The sequence below is a fragment of the Elephantulus edwardii genome, unplaced genomic scaffold (genome assembly GCF_000299155.1).
Source record: "Elephantulus edwardii isolate Elephantulus edwardi_28Jun2011 unplaced genomic scaffold, EleEdw1.0 scaffold00057, whole genome shotgun sequence".
Taxonomy (NCBI): domain Eukaryota; kingdom Metazoa; phylum Chordata; class Mammalia; order Macroscelidea; family Macroscelididae; genus Elephantulus; species Elephantulus edwardii.
In genome coordinates, this window is record NW_006399807.1 from 9,756,078 (window position 1) to 9,768,620 (window position 12,543).

Consider the following 12,543-nt stretch of genomic DNA (forward strand, 5'->3'; position numbering starts at 1 on the left):
AAAACAGTGCAACAATGAAGGAATGAAAACCCAAAATCTCTGTAAATGTTCACTAAAACTAATAAAATTTAATAATAATTTAAAAAAAAAGAAATGCAGTTGTAATTCTTACTGAACTTACTATATACGCAAACCAAGTGAACTGAAATAAATTGTTGCTCATTTCACATACCTTGTGAACTACCAAATATTTATCTGTAATAAAAAAAAAACAAAAACAAAAAACAAAAGACTTTTATTTGAGTCTCCAAAGTGCTTTTGCCTTCTTGCTTTGTTGTTAGTATCTAAATCCTTGCTCCCTCGTGAACATTTGAAGTTAAAGGTTGTAAATTATCAGTGCCTAAAATGTCATGTTTTATTCCTGTAAAATTGCATGATTACTATTAGGTTATGTACTTGGACGTGTTGACTAACTTAATAAATACCATTTCTTTTTTTAAAGAAAAAGTTGATAAGGATGATTTGGAAGTTTTAATGCCTTGAACTTGAACTCAATTGTACTTTGAACTTTAATTTGGAGGTGAGAGGGCTTTAAGTGGAAGTGTAGCAAAGTTTTGGATTTTCACTTTTTCCAATGATATTTATAATGTGATAGGATTTATAGTTCAATCTGAGGCAACTCTCTTTTGTGACATTTTATGATCATGATATATTCTGTCAGGCCCAGACCAAGGTCAAAAGGGAGAATGAAGTTTTCAAAGAATGTCAACAAAGGGAGCAAACATCCTTGCCAACCTGGCTAAACCACAATGGAATGTCCTTTCCTTCTCTCCCTGGAGAACTTTTCTATAAAAGTCTGCCCTAGGCGAGCTTTGGTGGCCTAGTGGCAAGAAGGCTGCACTGCAATCTCGGAGGTACACGGTTCAAATCCACCAGATGCTCTGCTGGAGAAGGAGGAACAATCTCCTCCTGTATCAGTCAGATCTGATTTGATGATACACACAAAAAATAATGAAATAAAATAAAAACTTTTTAAAAAAAGTCTGCCCCAACCCACCTTAAGGCATGGTTTTCTCCTGGTCTGTCTCTCTCTCCAGACCAAGGAATCCCACCTGGGAGCCCCCTTAATAAAGCTGCTTTAAGCTTGCTTACTTTCTCTCTGGTCCTTTCTTTGAGTCCTTGGCCTTATGTCTGGTGTGAAGACCTAACGTCTTTATGTTTTCATTAAATCTCATCACATAACCTCTGAGAGGGCCATAACAGATAGCATGGCTCCAGATGGTAATAGCCATAGAAGTAATTTAATTAATGTTTTCTTTTGATCTATTTCATAAGCAAAGTAAAAACTGCTATTGCAGAGAACTCACAGGGGGCATCATTGTCTGGTGGAAGTTGGGCCATAGCTACAAGTTTAATGAGTTAAAAACTTGATGAGTTAATAGGGCACAGGAGGAGCACTTCTTCTCAAGAAGTGTCACTAGGTCAAAGTTTAACAGAGCAGCAAGCAACAAATGTTGGAGAGGATGTGGAGGGATAGGAACTCTCATTCTGTGTGTGGGATCTAAAATGGTACAACCACTCTGGAAGGAAGTTTGGCATTTCCTCAAAAAGCTGAATATAGAAATCCCATATGACCCAGCTATTCCACTACTAGGAATATACCCTCAGGAAATGAGAACTGAGACACAAATGGAGATTTGTACACAAAGTTCATAGCAGTGTTATTCATCATCACAAAAACATGGAAACAGCCCAAATGTCCAACCACAAGGGATTGGATTGAGAAATTATGGTACATTCATACATTGGAATACTATGCAGCACTCAGTAGCAACAATTTAGAAAATTACTACATAACTTGAGAACCACTGGAGAGCATTATGCTGAGTGAACTAACTCAATCTCATGAGGACAAATACTGCATAAGACCATTATTATAAAGATAGAAGGATAATTAGTACATGTGTATAGCGATCCAAAAGAGAAAGGGGTGGGAACAGAGGAGTGAGAATAGGCAGAGGAAATTCATACCATTGCACAATTTGGTGGGTGGAGAGAGGAGGGGTAAAAGAAATGGGAAAGTCAGGCAAGGGACTTGAAAAGATGGGTAATGGTAGGCATAATTCAGTGCGGATTAAGTTTGTAAAACATAGTGTATAGGAATGATTGTATGAAACAATGTGAATGAAGAAATGTGTGAAACACAATGTATATGAATTCTGTTTGCAAATCAATATATAATTAAAAAAATGTATCTAGGAAAAGATGTGACACTAGGGACAAGCCATAAGGGATGGGAGTGAGCAGAAGCATCCATGCTGTATTCCTCTCATTCCTCACTCTCTCCTCTGATAAGGAGTGATGGGGCTTGGTAACCTTTGGGACAGGTATTGGGATTGTATAGGTCAGCCCTTGCTTCTTCTGTTTTGAGAGAACTTAAGGAAAAGGTCACAGTGAACCTTACACTACCTTTCTCTCTTCCACATGGTGGAAAGAGAAAAGGTGGAGGAAACTTTAACTTTTCCACAAATGCTTGTTTCTAAGTGGACAAGTCTAATCCTAGGGTTCAACATAGGAAGCCCACTTAACTACAGATTAAAAAAGTCATATCCTTTAACATTAGCTTTATCAGCAATGGTATTTGATTAGGTCTTGGTAGGAGTGGGTGGGTAATCTGTGGTGTTTACGAATTCTCAAGCCTCAACACCTCTCAAAGCTAGTAATCTTTGCTATTTATTTTACAGCATGGTGGCATGTATGTAAGAAATTTGTGACATTGGATGCTATGGAGACACCATCTCTCACTGGCCTTGGTTGAGGGCAGTGAACTAAATGATCCCTAATGTGACTTTCAGTGAAACACTGATGTCTTGTTGTCTGTCTCAGATGTAAATGAAACTCCTTTTCCTCAAGTTCCTAGAAATTGTTAGGATTCAACATTTTTTCAGCTTTGGGAATTTAAGAATATGCAAGAATATCTGTTACCAGATAGCTATGCATGAGTACAGGCCCAGCAAGATGCCACTTTGGAACTTGAGGATTCTGTTGTCTTCATTTTTGTATAAGAAATCCAAACAGTCTTCAAATGTCCTATAAACAAAGCCTAAAGAGAAATAGAGTCAAATAAGAGAGCTTTGCAGGTGGGTAGGATGGTTAACTTCCTGGTCAAGTAGACTCATTGCCATCAAGTCAGACTTGCCTCATGGCTGACCCTCCAGCAGCTTTCTTTTTTTTTAATTATTAAATTTTATTAATTTTAATGAATACTTACAGAGATTTTGGGTTTCCATTCATTCTTTGTTGCACTATCTTCCCTACCCTCCTCCCCAGTTCGTTCTTCTTTTTTTTTCCCCCCTTGAAAGTCTGTTTTAATTGTCCAATTGCCACAGTGCTTGTCAAAGCCAGTTCTGATTAATCTCCTTTGTCAGTGTGTCCTTTGCCATTCCCTATCACTCCTCCCTGAGAGAGACTTCACCCTGATTCATAAGGAAAAGGGGATGGCGTATTTTCTTTAGCTACTTCCTGCTGAAAAGGGACGCTGTAGGTTTCAGGGGGAAGATCTTCTCTCACTACTCTAAAGGGCCCCTTTGGCAGTAGGAAACACATAGACTATTATGGAGATTGATTTTGGAATTTAGATTCACTGTTATCAATTGTGCTTAGCCGTACATGTTCATATCCTTGAAGATGTATCATGGAAGTGTTGCAGCCTAGAAGACACAAATTTAACTAACAAGTTAAAAGTACATGAGTCAAAAATTAAAAAGCAATAATATTCCAAGTAGTGGCACAAATCAAGTTACAGAGGGAAGGTAGTTCTTAAAATAAAAGGCCTATTGACTAGCACTTTGTCTATTTTAGTATAAAGGTTAGGAACCACAAGATGTAAAGGCTCAACTATGTCATTTATTGTTCTTAAGTCCTGGAGCAAATTCCATTTACCACTGGGTTGTTTTACAGCTCGGAAGTCCTCCAGCAGCTTTCTGAGGCTGTAAATTGTGCAGGAGCTTGCCTGTCTTTCTCCTGTGGTGCTGCTGGCAGATTTGAGCCTCCACATAGGTTAGAGGTACAACTCCCTGTTAACTATACTACCCAGGTAGCTCTCCATAAAATTTCTCACTGTGGGAAAGAGAGAGAGACCTTACTGTCTGATTAAATCATGACAAAGTTGCATTAATGTGACTGCCCCGCCCTATGTTTATTGAGTCCCAGCTTTTGTGGAATTTCACATATGCATGGTCCAACCCACAATATAATCCAGGCAAATGTGGGTTTTCAATCAGTCTGTTGTAGCTCAGACTCAAGAAGCAGGCCTCTCTTACAGCCTTAACTTCTCCCTCTTCCCACTCATCCCTTCTCACTTTCTGGCCATTCTCCTGAGACATCTGTATCCCCTTTGCAAATTACGGTGTGGTGGTAAAAATTCCCAGCCAGGCACCTCTAGTTTAATATATACACTAAGGGAAAACAAGGGCTGCCTTCTTGGTGTAACTTGAAGATTGCCAGGATAAAACTCCAATGTTTTCCAAATCATCTTGCTCACCAGCTACAAATTCTTGGAATTCTCTTGGACTTTCTCATTAGAAATCTAGGACTTATTCCAAAGTGTGAAGACTCTAAGTAATATTCTGTTAAAAGGTAAACACTTTGGCAAAGGATGTATCGAGACCACTGTAGATAGGGGTCCCTGGATGGTACAAATGGCTAAGCACTGGACTGCAAACAAAAAGATTGGCGGTTCAGATCCATCCAGAAGCACCTTGGAAATAAGGTCTAGTGATCCGATTCTGAAAGGCCATAGCCTTGAATATCCTATGGAGTGCAGTTCTCTGCACCCCTGGGGTTGCCCTAAGTTGGAATGCACTAGACAACAGCTAACAACAACAACACTTAAATGATAATTGATCTGACAGCTTAACTGGCCACTTATACCCCATAGGTTCTTCTAGACTTATTTCTCCCCTCAGCTCCGTTACAACCTACTCCACCTGCCAGGTAGTTCGTTAGCTTACAAAGGCAAGGTTCTCCCCAACACTGCCATACTTCTTTTCAGCCAGAAAGCCAGGAATCTTAACACTCCAACTCCAACAGTAGATACAATATACCAGCAAAGGTGTTATACCATAAGTTGTTTTTAGTCTCTAAGCCATGCTTACCACAATAAAGCATGATGTCCAGGCTGACATAATAGATGTATGCCTTGCTAAAGATATGTTCTTCTGCAACAGAAAGATCCCACAGCCATCCCAGCACCTGGATTAATTGCTTATATCTACAGAAGAAAAAAAAAAGATCATGAGATTTAAAAACGGTGAGATTCAGTTAAAGTCAAGATGTTCCACGCCAGCCAGTTCCAAAGTTCAAGGTAGTGCAAGCAGGGCAATGATGGCAGGCAGAGGGATGCTTGTTCAGAGTTCTCGCCAGAACCTGCCTCAGGGCTGTGATCCATAAAGCCCAATTGTGACACTAAACCCTTGAAGACAAGGACACTGACAAGTGATCCCGCTCTCCCAGGACCTGAGGAAACGACCTCTCTCCCAGGGCCGTTGGTGACCTAGTGCTAAGCTGCGGCACTGTAATCCCAAAGGCATGGTTCAAATCCACCAACTGCTCCCCAGGAGAAGGATGGCCAATCTCCTCTTGGGTGATTCAACTGCCTCTGAAAACCTCCTAGAGGGTCAGCTATGGGTCAGTTCCGACATGATAGCAGACCACCACAATAACCCAGAACCCAAGAAAGAGTATCTATTTAGAAGATGATTTAAGAGAACAGAGGTTGGAAGGAAGAGGATGGAATTCAGTCCTTGTCTAGTTTTGGTCTTGTCTAGTAATTCAGGACTAAATAGAATTTCAAGCCCACTCCCACCAAGGACCGGACTCTCCACCTCAAACTAGTTCTTTGTTCAAATTGCTCTTTCACAGAACCTCTACCAGAATGACTGCCGACTCAGGCCAAGTTAACCTTTGGATGTGGTCCTGGCTGCTGTCCTCTAGGCATTGGCCTCCTTGTCAAACTTTGCCTTTGTCTCCATCTGACGATGGTGGAAGCCAGATGCCCACAGCAAGGATGCCTATCTGGCTTCCCTCTGGTCACAGGGCTCAGGATGAAACTCGTTCTGTACTCTTTAGTGAGCAGACAGATGAGAAATGCTGAACAAGAAAGAATTCTGTGAAACCAGTGGTGTCCGATAGTAAAAGACGATGATTATCAGTTACAGCATCCTTCTGTAAAGCATAATCCCTTCTTCACCACACTGCTGGGGTGAACATTTGATGAGCATGACTTTATCCTCCTAATTTTGGAAAGTACTTCAAGGTTACCTGCATGTCAAGAGAAGAGCTCTACTAAGTCTGCAGAGGACCATATAGTGTTTGTTGGGATTCCGGAGCAGTGCCCTCATTTTGTGGGCCTGGGTGCCTGTGAATAAAAGAACTCCAGTGTATTAAAGGGTTTTACTTGTACCTCCATTCCCTCCCCTGCAAAGCAAGCCCTTACCTAACTCAATGGCCAAATCCAGATGACCCATCAGGAGCTTACTGTGGCTTAGTGTCTCAGCTGCATATGCCACAGTTTCAATGCCCACGCCTTTCAGGGGGAGGCTGAAGAGCTGCTCCATGGCCATGATTTCATATTTGAACCATTCACATCGGTTGCCTTTTAGCTGATAGTGCAGTGAATAGTCCAGGTATGCCTTAATGATCTGAAATGGCAGCAGTAGAGAAGAGGCAACATTGAGATGGAATCTAATGCAGACAGCTCTGGGACATTAAAGTCTGTCAGCTTGTTTATTAAGCTTGAGAATGAGCAGGTCAGTAGGTCATAGCGATAAGCTTAGAACAGAAATTAAATTGGGTTTCTACTATTTACCAAGCCTTTTAGGACAAGCTCAATGTTTCCTCATGTCCGCAGAAATAAGTGAAATTAAGTGAAATGCAAAACTCGTACTGTGTGTGTGTGAGGAAAGGTGAAGCAGTAGCTTCCATATATAGATATATGATCACAGAGGAAAGAAATATTCATGGAAAGGATGCACTAAAAAATATATACAGTAGTTACTTATTTGTTTAGGCAGGAAAGGGCTTTGATGGAGAAGAGGGCATTTGTTTTTAAATTTATGTATTTTATACATTCATTTATTTTAACAAATACATACTACGTTTTGTAATGTAACAAAAAAGATATTTCTTTGCCTTTTAAAAAAGTTTTTTAAAAAAATTCTAAGCACTAAAAAAGCTTACAAAAAACATAAAAGAACTAAAATGACTTAACCACTACAACAAGCAGAGGAAGAAGAACAAGTAAATAAATCAATCCTATGATCTCCCAAAGAAAGAAAAGAATCAAGATACATGAGACACAACAAAGTGGGATTCGTTCTCTTCGCTTCGACAGTACATTGGGAATTCTGGGTAAAATGGCAGAGTAGCCAGATCTGGACCCAGATCCTCTTCAACTAAGATTCCAGAGAACAGAGATAACAGCTATAAGTAATAATTTCTGGAATCTTGAATTTAAAAGGAAAAGATAAGGAAGTTCAAACACTGGCTGAAGCTTTCACTTCTACATCATTCACGTGGCTGCCAGTGTTCCCGAGGCTAGCTCAAAGCTCTGTCTGAAGTTGGGCCCACACCAGTTTGTATTTGGCGGTGGGAACATGCCCATAAGTCTCCATTCAGACTCCTCCTGTAAGCCAGTGGACTGTGTAGTGCCTGCCCTACAGTCAGTCCCTGGATTGGTGGGGCATCACCTCTGATTGGCATCCTTGCCTCTCACTGAGTACCCTTGGGGTTACCTCTCTCAATGTGCTCCAGAGTCATATTTGGAGCAGTGCTCCCTCTGTGGAGGGCACCATTCTTGGGCATCGCAGATTGGCAGTGACGATCTCTTCAAGCTAGCCATCTCTGTCTGATGCTCTGCCTGCATCCAATCCCTGGACTGACAAAGACAATATTCTAGGCCAACTACCCAAGAGTCCTGCAAGGCCAATAGAAACTACCCCAGGCTAGGGGATTATCTTCTTCTTTATAGCTTTTTGTAATTCTCTCAGTTTGTTTGGTATCTTCCCCCCTATCCCCATCTCATTTTCTTTTACTGTCTAATCTTGTTTGGGGTTTTGTAGCATATGTTTTTTTGTTACTTTGTTTCACTTTTCCTTTGTCCAATTTAAAAATAGATAACAACAGTACACACACACACACACACACACACACACACATCCTCTCTTGTAACTTCACCCATCCCACAGAAGAAAAGACCAGCCCCTACTTCATTTGATCAACAAAAGACTTCATGTCTCTGAGGCATCAGACACTTTAAACCACTAAAAAAAAAAAAAAAAAAAAAATTTGGATGACACCAAAAAAGTGACTAAAATAGAGAAACAAAAAAGATTTTAGAGAAATAAATAGTATTCGAACTATCTGGCAAGAAATTCAAAGAATTCTAGTTAAGTGTCTTCCATGGATGGAAAAACACATTAACCATAAAAGAATTTAAATTTTGAAAAGTTATCCTCTCTCCTTTTGTGTTTGATAGGATGCAAAACACCATGAAATTTGATGTCACAAATGTGTCAAATGTGATAATGGTTACCCCTGGTGGACAATGTTTGGTGGCGCTCCCCAATTCGAACAAGCTTGGAAGCAGGAGTGGCATCCAATTCTGAAATAGCTTGCCTCTGGAAACCCTATGAACGTGGATAAACTACCAAAGTTATACAAGTGTTCAGGTCTTTCATTCATGGGGTTGCTATGAGTCGTCTATGACTCAATGGCACTTAACAACCACAACACAGAGAGGGCTCTGTTGGCCTAGTGGACAGAAAGTGATGCTACCAAGCCAAAGGTGAGTGATTTTAATCTGTGGCACTCAGGCCTGGTTTTAATTGTTTTTGGTCAAACATTCTTCTAAGCAGTAGAGCTCTGGTCTGCCCATTTGCTGTACAGAAGTAATTTATGGTTGCTGTGATGTTAACCACTGTGACACTAATGTGTCATATGCAATAATGGTTACCCATGGTGGACAGTGTTTGGTGGAGCTCCCAGATTAAATTAAGCTTGGAAGCAGGAGTGGTATCCACTTCCAAAATAGCTTGCCTCCGGAAACCCTATGAAGGAGAAATGGTGAAAGTCATACAAGTGTTCAGGTCTTTCGTTCAAAGGGTTGCTATGAGTCATCTGTGACTCGAAAGCACTTAATAACATTCTCTCTCGTGGTATAGATTATTTTAAGACAATCATTTCTCCTGAGTGTTACATAGTATTCCATTGTGTGACTGTACAACAATTTCTCAATCCATTAATTTGTTGATGGATGTTTGTGCTGACTCAGTCTCATTAAGGACAAATACTTTATAAAACCATCATTGTAAAAATAGAAGGGTAACTGTTAACATGTGGATAAAAGTCCAAAGGAGAAGAGAAGAGGGGCAAAGGATGTAATAGTGTTGTTGTTGTTATGTGCCGTCGAGTCACTTGCAATTCATAGCGACCCTATGTACAATAGCCCTAAACTCTGCTCTGTCCTGTGCCAATCACACTCTCTCCGATACACCCATCCTGATTACCCCAGTCATTGAATCAATCCACCTCATAGAGGGCCTTCCTGTCCTGTGCTGTCCCTCCACCCTCCCAAGCATGATGTCCCTCTTCAAGGACCAGTCTACAACATGCCCAAAGTATGTATGACAAAGCCTCAGAATCCTTGCCTCCAAGGAGCCACCCAGTTTAATCCTTTCCAGGATGAACCTGTTTATTTTCTTAGCAGTCCATGGTACCCTCAATACTCTTCTCCAACACCAAAGCTCAAAGGTATCAATTCTCCTTCTATCCTTCCTAGTCATTGTCCAAATTTCTGACGCATAACAAGTGATTGCAAAGACCATGGCCTGTATCAGATGCACCTTAGTTTCCAGAGAGACACCATTGCTCCATGGTATAGTACCATAGAGTACTATACAACATGAAAAACAATGAAGAACTAGTGAAGCACAATACATCGATGAGTCCAGAGGATATTATGCTGAGTGAAATCAGTCAATCACAAAAGGTAAAATACTGTACAAGACCACTGGTATAAAAATAGGAGAGTTAAGGCATTGGGTGGCTGGGAGAGAGGAAAAGAATGGATAATAAATAATACATTGGAATACAATCTGAAATGATCAAACCATCAGACATTATTGTATCAAAACCAGCAATCTGGAACAGACATGCATTATGGATTAAAGGCTGGAGGAAGGAAGAGGGGAATCTATATGAATGAGTGAATGAAAAACCAATATTTTTGTAAACTTTCATTCAATTAATAATTAAAAAATAAAAAGATGTGTTATACTGGGAAATACGCTGTAAAGGACTTCTTTTAAGTGCTAAAGAGCAAGAATACCAGTTTAAAGATTAATGTGAAGAGAAATCTGATTTATTTTTGTATGTTGATATTGTATCCTGCTACTTTGCTAAATTAGCCAATGAGGTCCAACGGTTTACTTGCAGATTCCTTAGGGTTTTCCAAGTATACTATCATCTGCATATATAGCTTAACCTCCTCTTTACCAATTTGGATGTCTCTTATTTCCTTTTCTTGTCTTATTGCTTTCATTAAGACTTCCCATATAATAGTAAATAGAAGTGGTCATAGTGGTCACCCTTGTTTAGATCCTGTTCTCAAGAGGAATGCCTTTAATCTCTTTCTTCATTAAGAATGATGTTATCCTGGTGGCCTAGTGGCAAAAAGCTGCCCTGCAATCCCAGAGGTGCGCTGTTCGAATCCACCAGATGCTCTGCTGGAGAAGGAGGGACAATCTCCTCCTGTACCTGTCAGATCCAATTTGACAGTACACTACTACTGCCTATTATTTCCTTTTCTCTTTTGGATCCTTATTATTTCCTATTCCTTTACTCTAGTAGTAGCAGTAGTAGTAGCAGTAGCAGTAATGAAATTTTTAAAAAGAACGATGTTACTTAGTTTTGCACATGTACTTTTCATTATGTTGAGAAAATTACCCTGTATTCCTACTTTGTTGAATGTTCTTCCTACTTTGTTGACTGCTCTAACCAGGAAGGGGTGAGGATTTTGTCAAAGTCCTTTTCTGCATCAATTGTTAGGATCATGTTCTTCTTGTTCTTTGCCTTGTTAATGTGATGAGTTTCATTACTTGATTTTCTTATGCTGAACCAGTCTTGCATAACTGTTATGAATCCCACTTTGTCATGGTGAGTTATTTTTTTAAAATATATATTGTTGGATTCTATTGGCCAAGATTTAATTGAGAATTCTTGCATCTGTGTTCATGAGAGATATAGGTCTAATGTTTTCTATTTTGGTGGTGTCTTTACCTGACTTTGGTATTACAGTTATGTTTGCTTAATAGAATGAGTCAGAGAGTATTCTATCTTTTACAATTTTCTGAAATTATGTAGAATCAGTGACAGCTCTTCTCTGGGTTCTTGGTTAGGCTCACTAGTGAATATATCAGATCCAGGACCTTTTTTGTTGTTGGGAGTTTTTTTTGATGATTCTCCATTTCTTTTCTTTTTTTATGAGTCTGTTAAGGCATTCTACCTTAGTCTGTTTAAGTTTGGGCAGGTTTTAAGTTTTCAAATATTTGTTCATTTTCTCTAGGTTTTTATAGTTGCTAGAGTACAATTTTTAAATAAAATTCCATTTTAATTTAGTTGGCTCTTTTGTGATAGTGCCCTTTTCATTTCTTTTTAAAACATTTTTAAAAGTTGGTACATATAATAATTCATTTACTTTGTGTTTCACTCATATACATTGTGTTTTATACCCTCTTCCATTTACATTGTGTTTAATACAATCATTCATATGAATTGTATTTTGTATCATTAATTACTATTGATTTATGCCTATTATTTCCTTTTCTCTTTTGGATCCTTATTATTTCCTATTCCTTTACTCTCCTAATCCATGAACTAAGCTCTGCTAGTCTATTGATTTCCACACTTTGCCTTTTCCCATCTTCTTCTCCCTTTCCCTTTCTCCTTCTGGACATTTATACACATCCCACCTACCAGTTGTCCTTCTATTTTTAGAATAATGGTCTTATGCAATATTTGTGCTGCTGTTGTTGTTAGGTGCTGTTGAGTAAAGTGTGACTCATACTGACCCTATTAAAACAATAATGCATAAAAAGGGAGTTCTAGTGGAATAGTCCTTAAGGATTTGTGTTGCTAACCCAAAGGCAGTGTCTCTGGTGGATATCCCTTGTGGTCCTTTACAACTGATAAGAACATTGACCTGTTATTGCTCCTTTTATTTCTTATTCAGATTATTTGTGTTTTTATTTCCCTCTCTTACGTTTGCCAGTGGTTTGTCAATTTTATTGACCCTTATAAAAAACCAACTCCTAGTCTTATTGATATATCAATTGTTTTTCCATCTTGTACCATTTATTTCTGCCCTAATTTGACTGCATAGATCATAACAAACTGTGGCTGACTCTGAGAAGAATGGGAATCCCAGAACATTTAATTGTGCTAATGCGAAATCTATACTTGGACCAAGAGGCAGTTGTCAAAACAGAGCAGGGCAACACCGCATGGTTCAAAATTGGGAAGGGTATATGCCAGGGATGTGTCCTA

At 39.4% G+C, this 12,543-nt stretch overlaps 1 protein-coding gene across 1 annotated transcript in view; it reads right to left on the bottom strand.

The window, feature by feature from the left end:
• Window positions 1-12,543, bottom strand: part of ADCY10 (adenylate cyclase 10 (soluble)) — a 135,111-nt gene that overhangs the window by 12,574 nt on the left and 109,994 nt on the right. Inside the window, 4 exon segments of the mRNA XM_006887398.1 lie at window positions 2,926-3,043; window positions 5,097-5,212; window positions 6,262-6,358; window positions 6,437-6,641. Coding sequence (XP_006887460.1) covers window positions 2,926-3,043; window positions 5,097-5,212; window positions 6,262-6,358; window positions 6,437-6,641 — 536 coding nt within the window.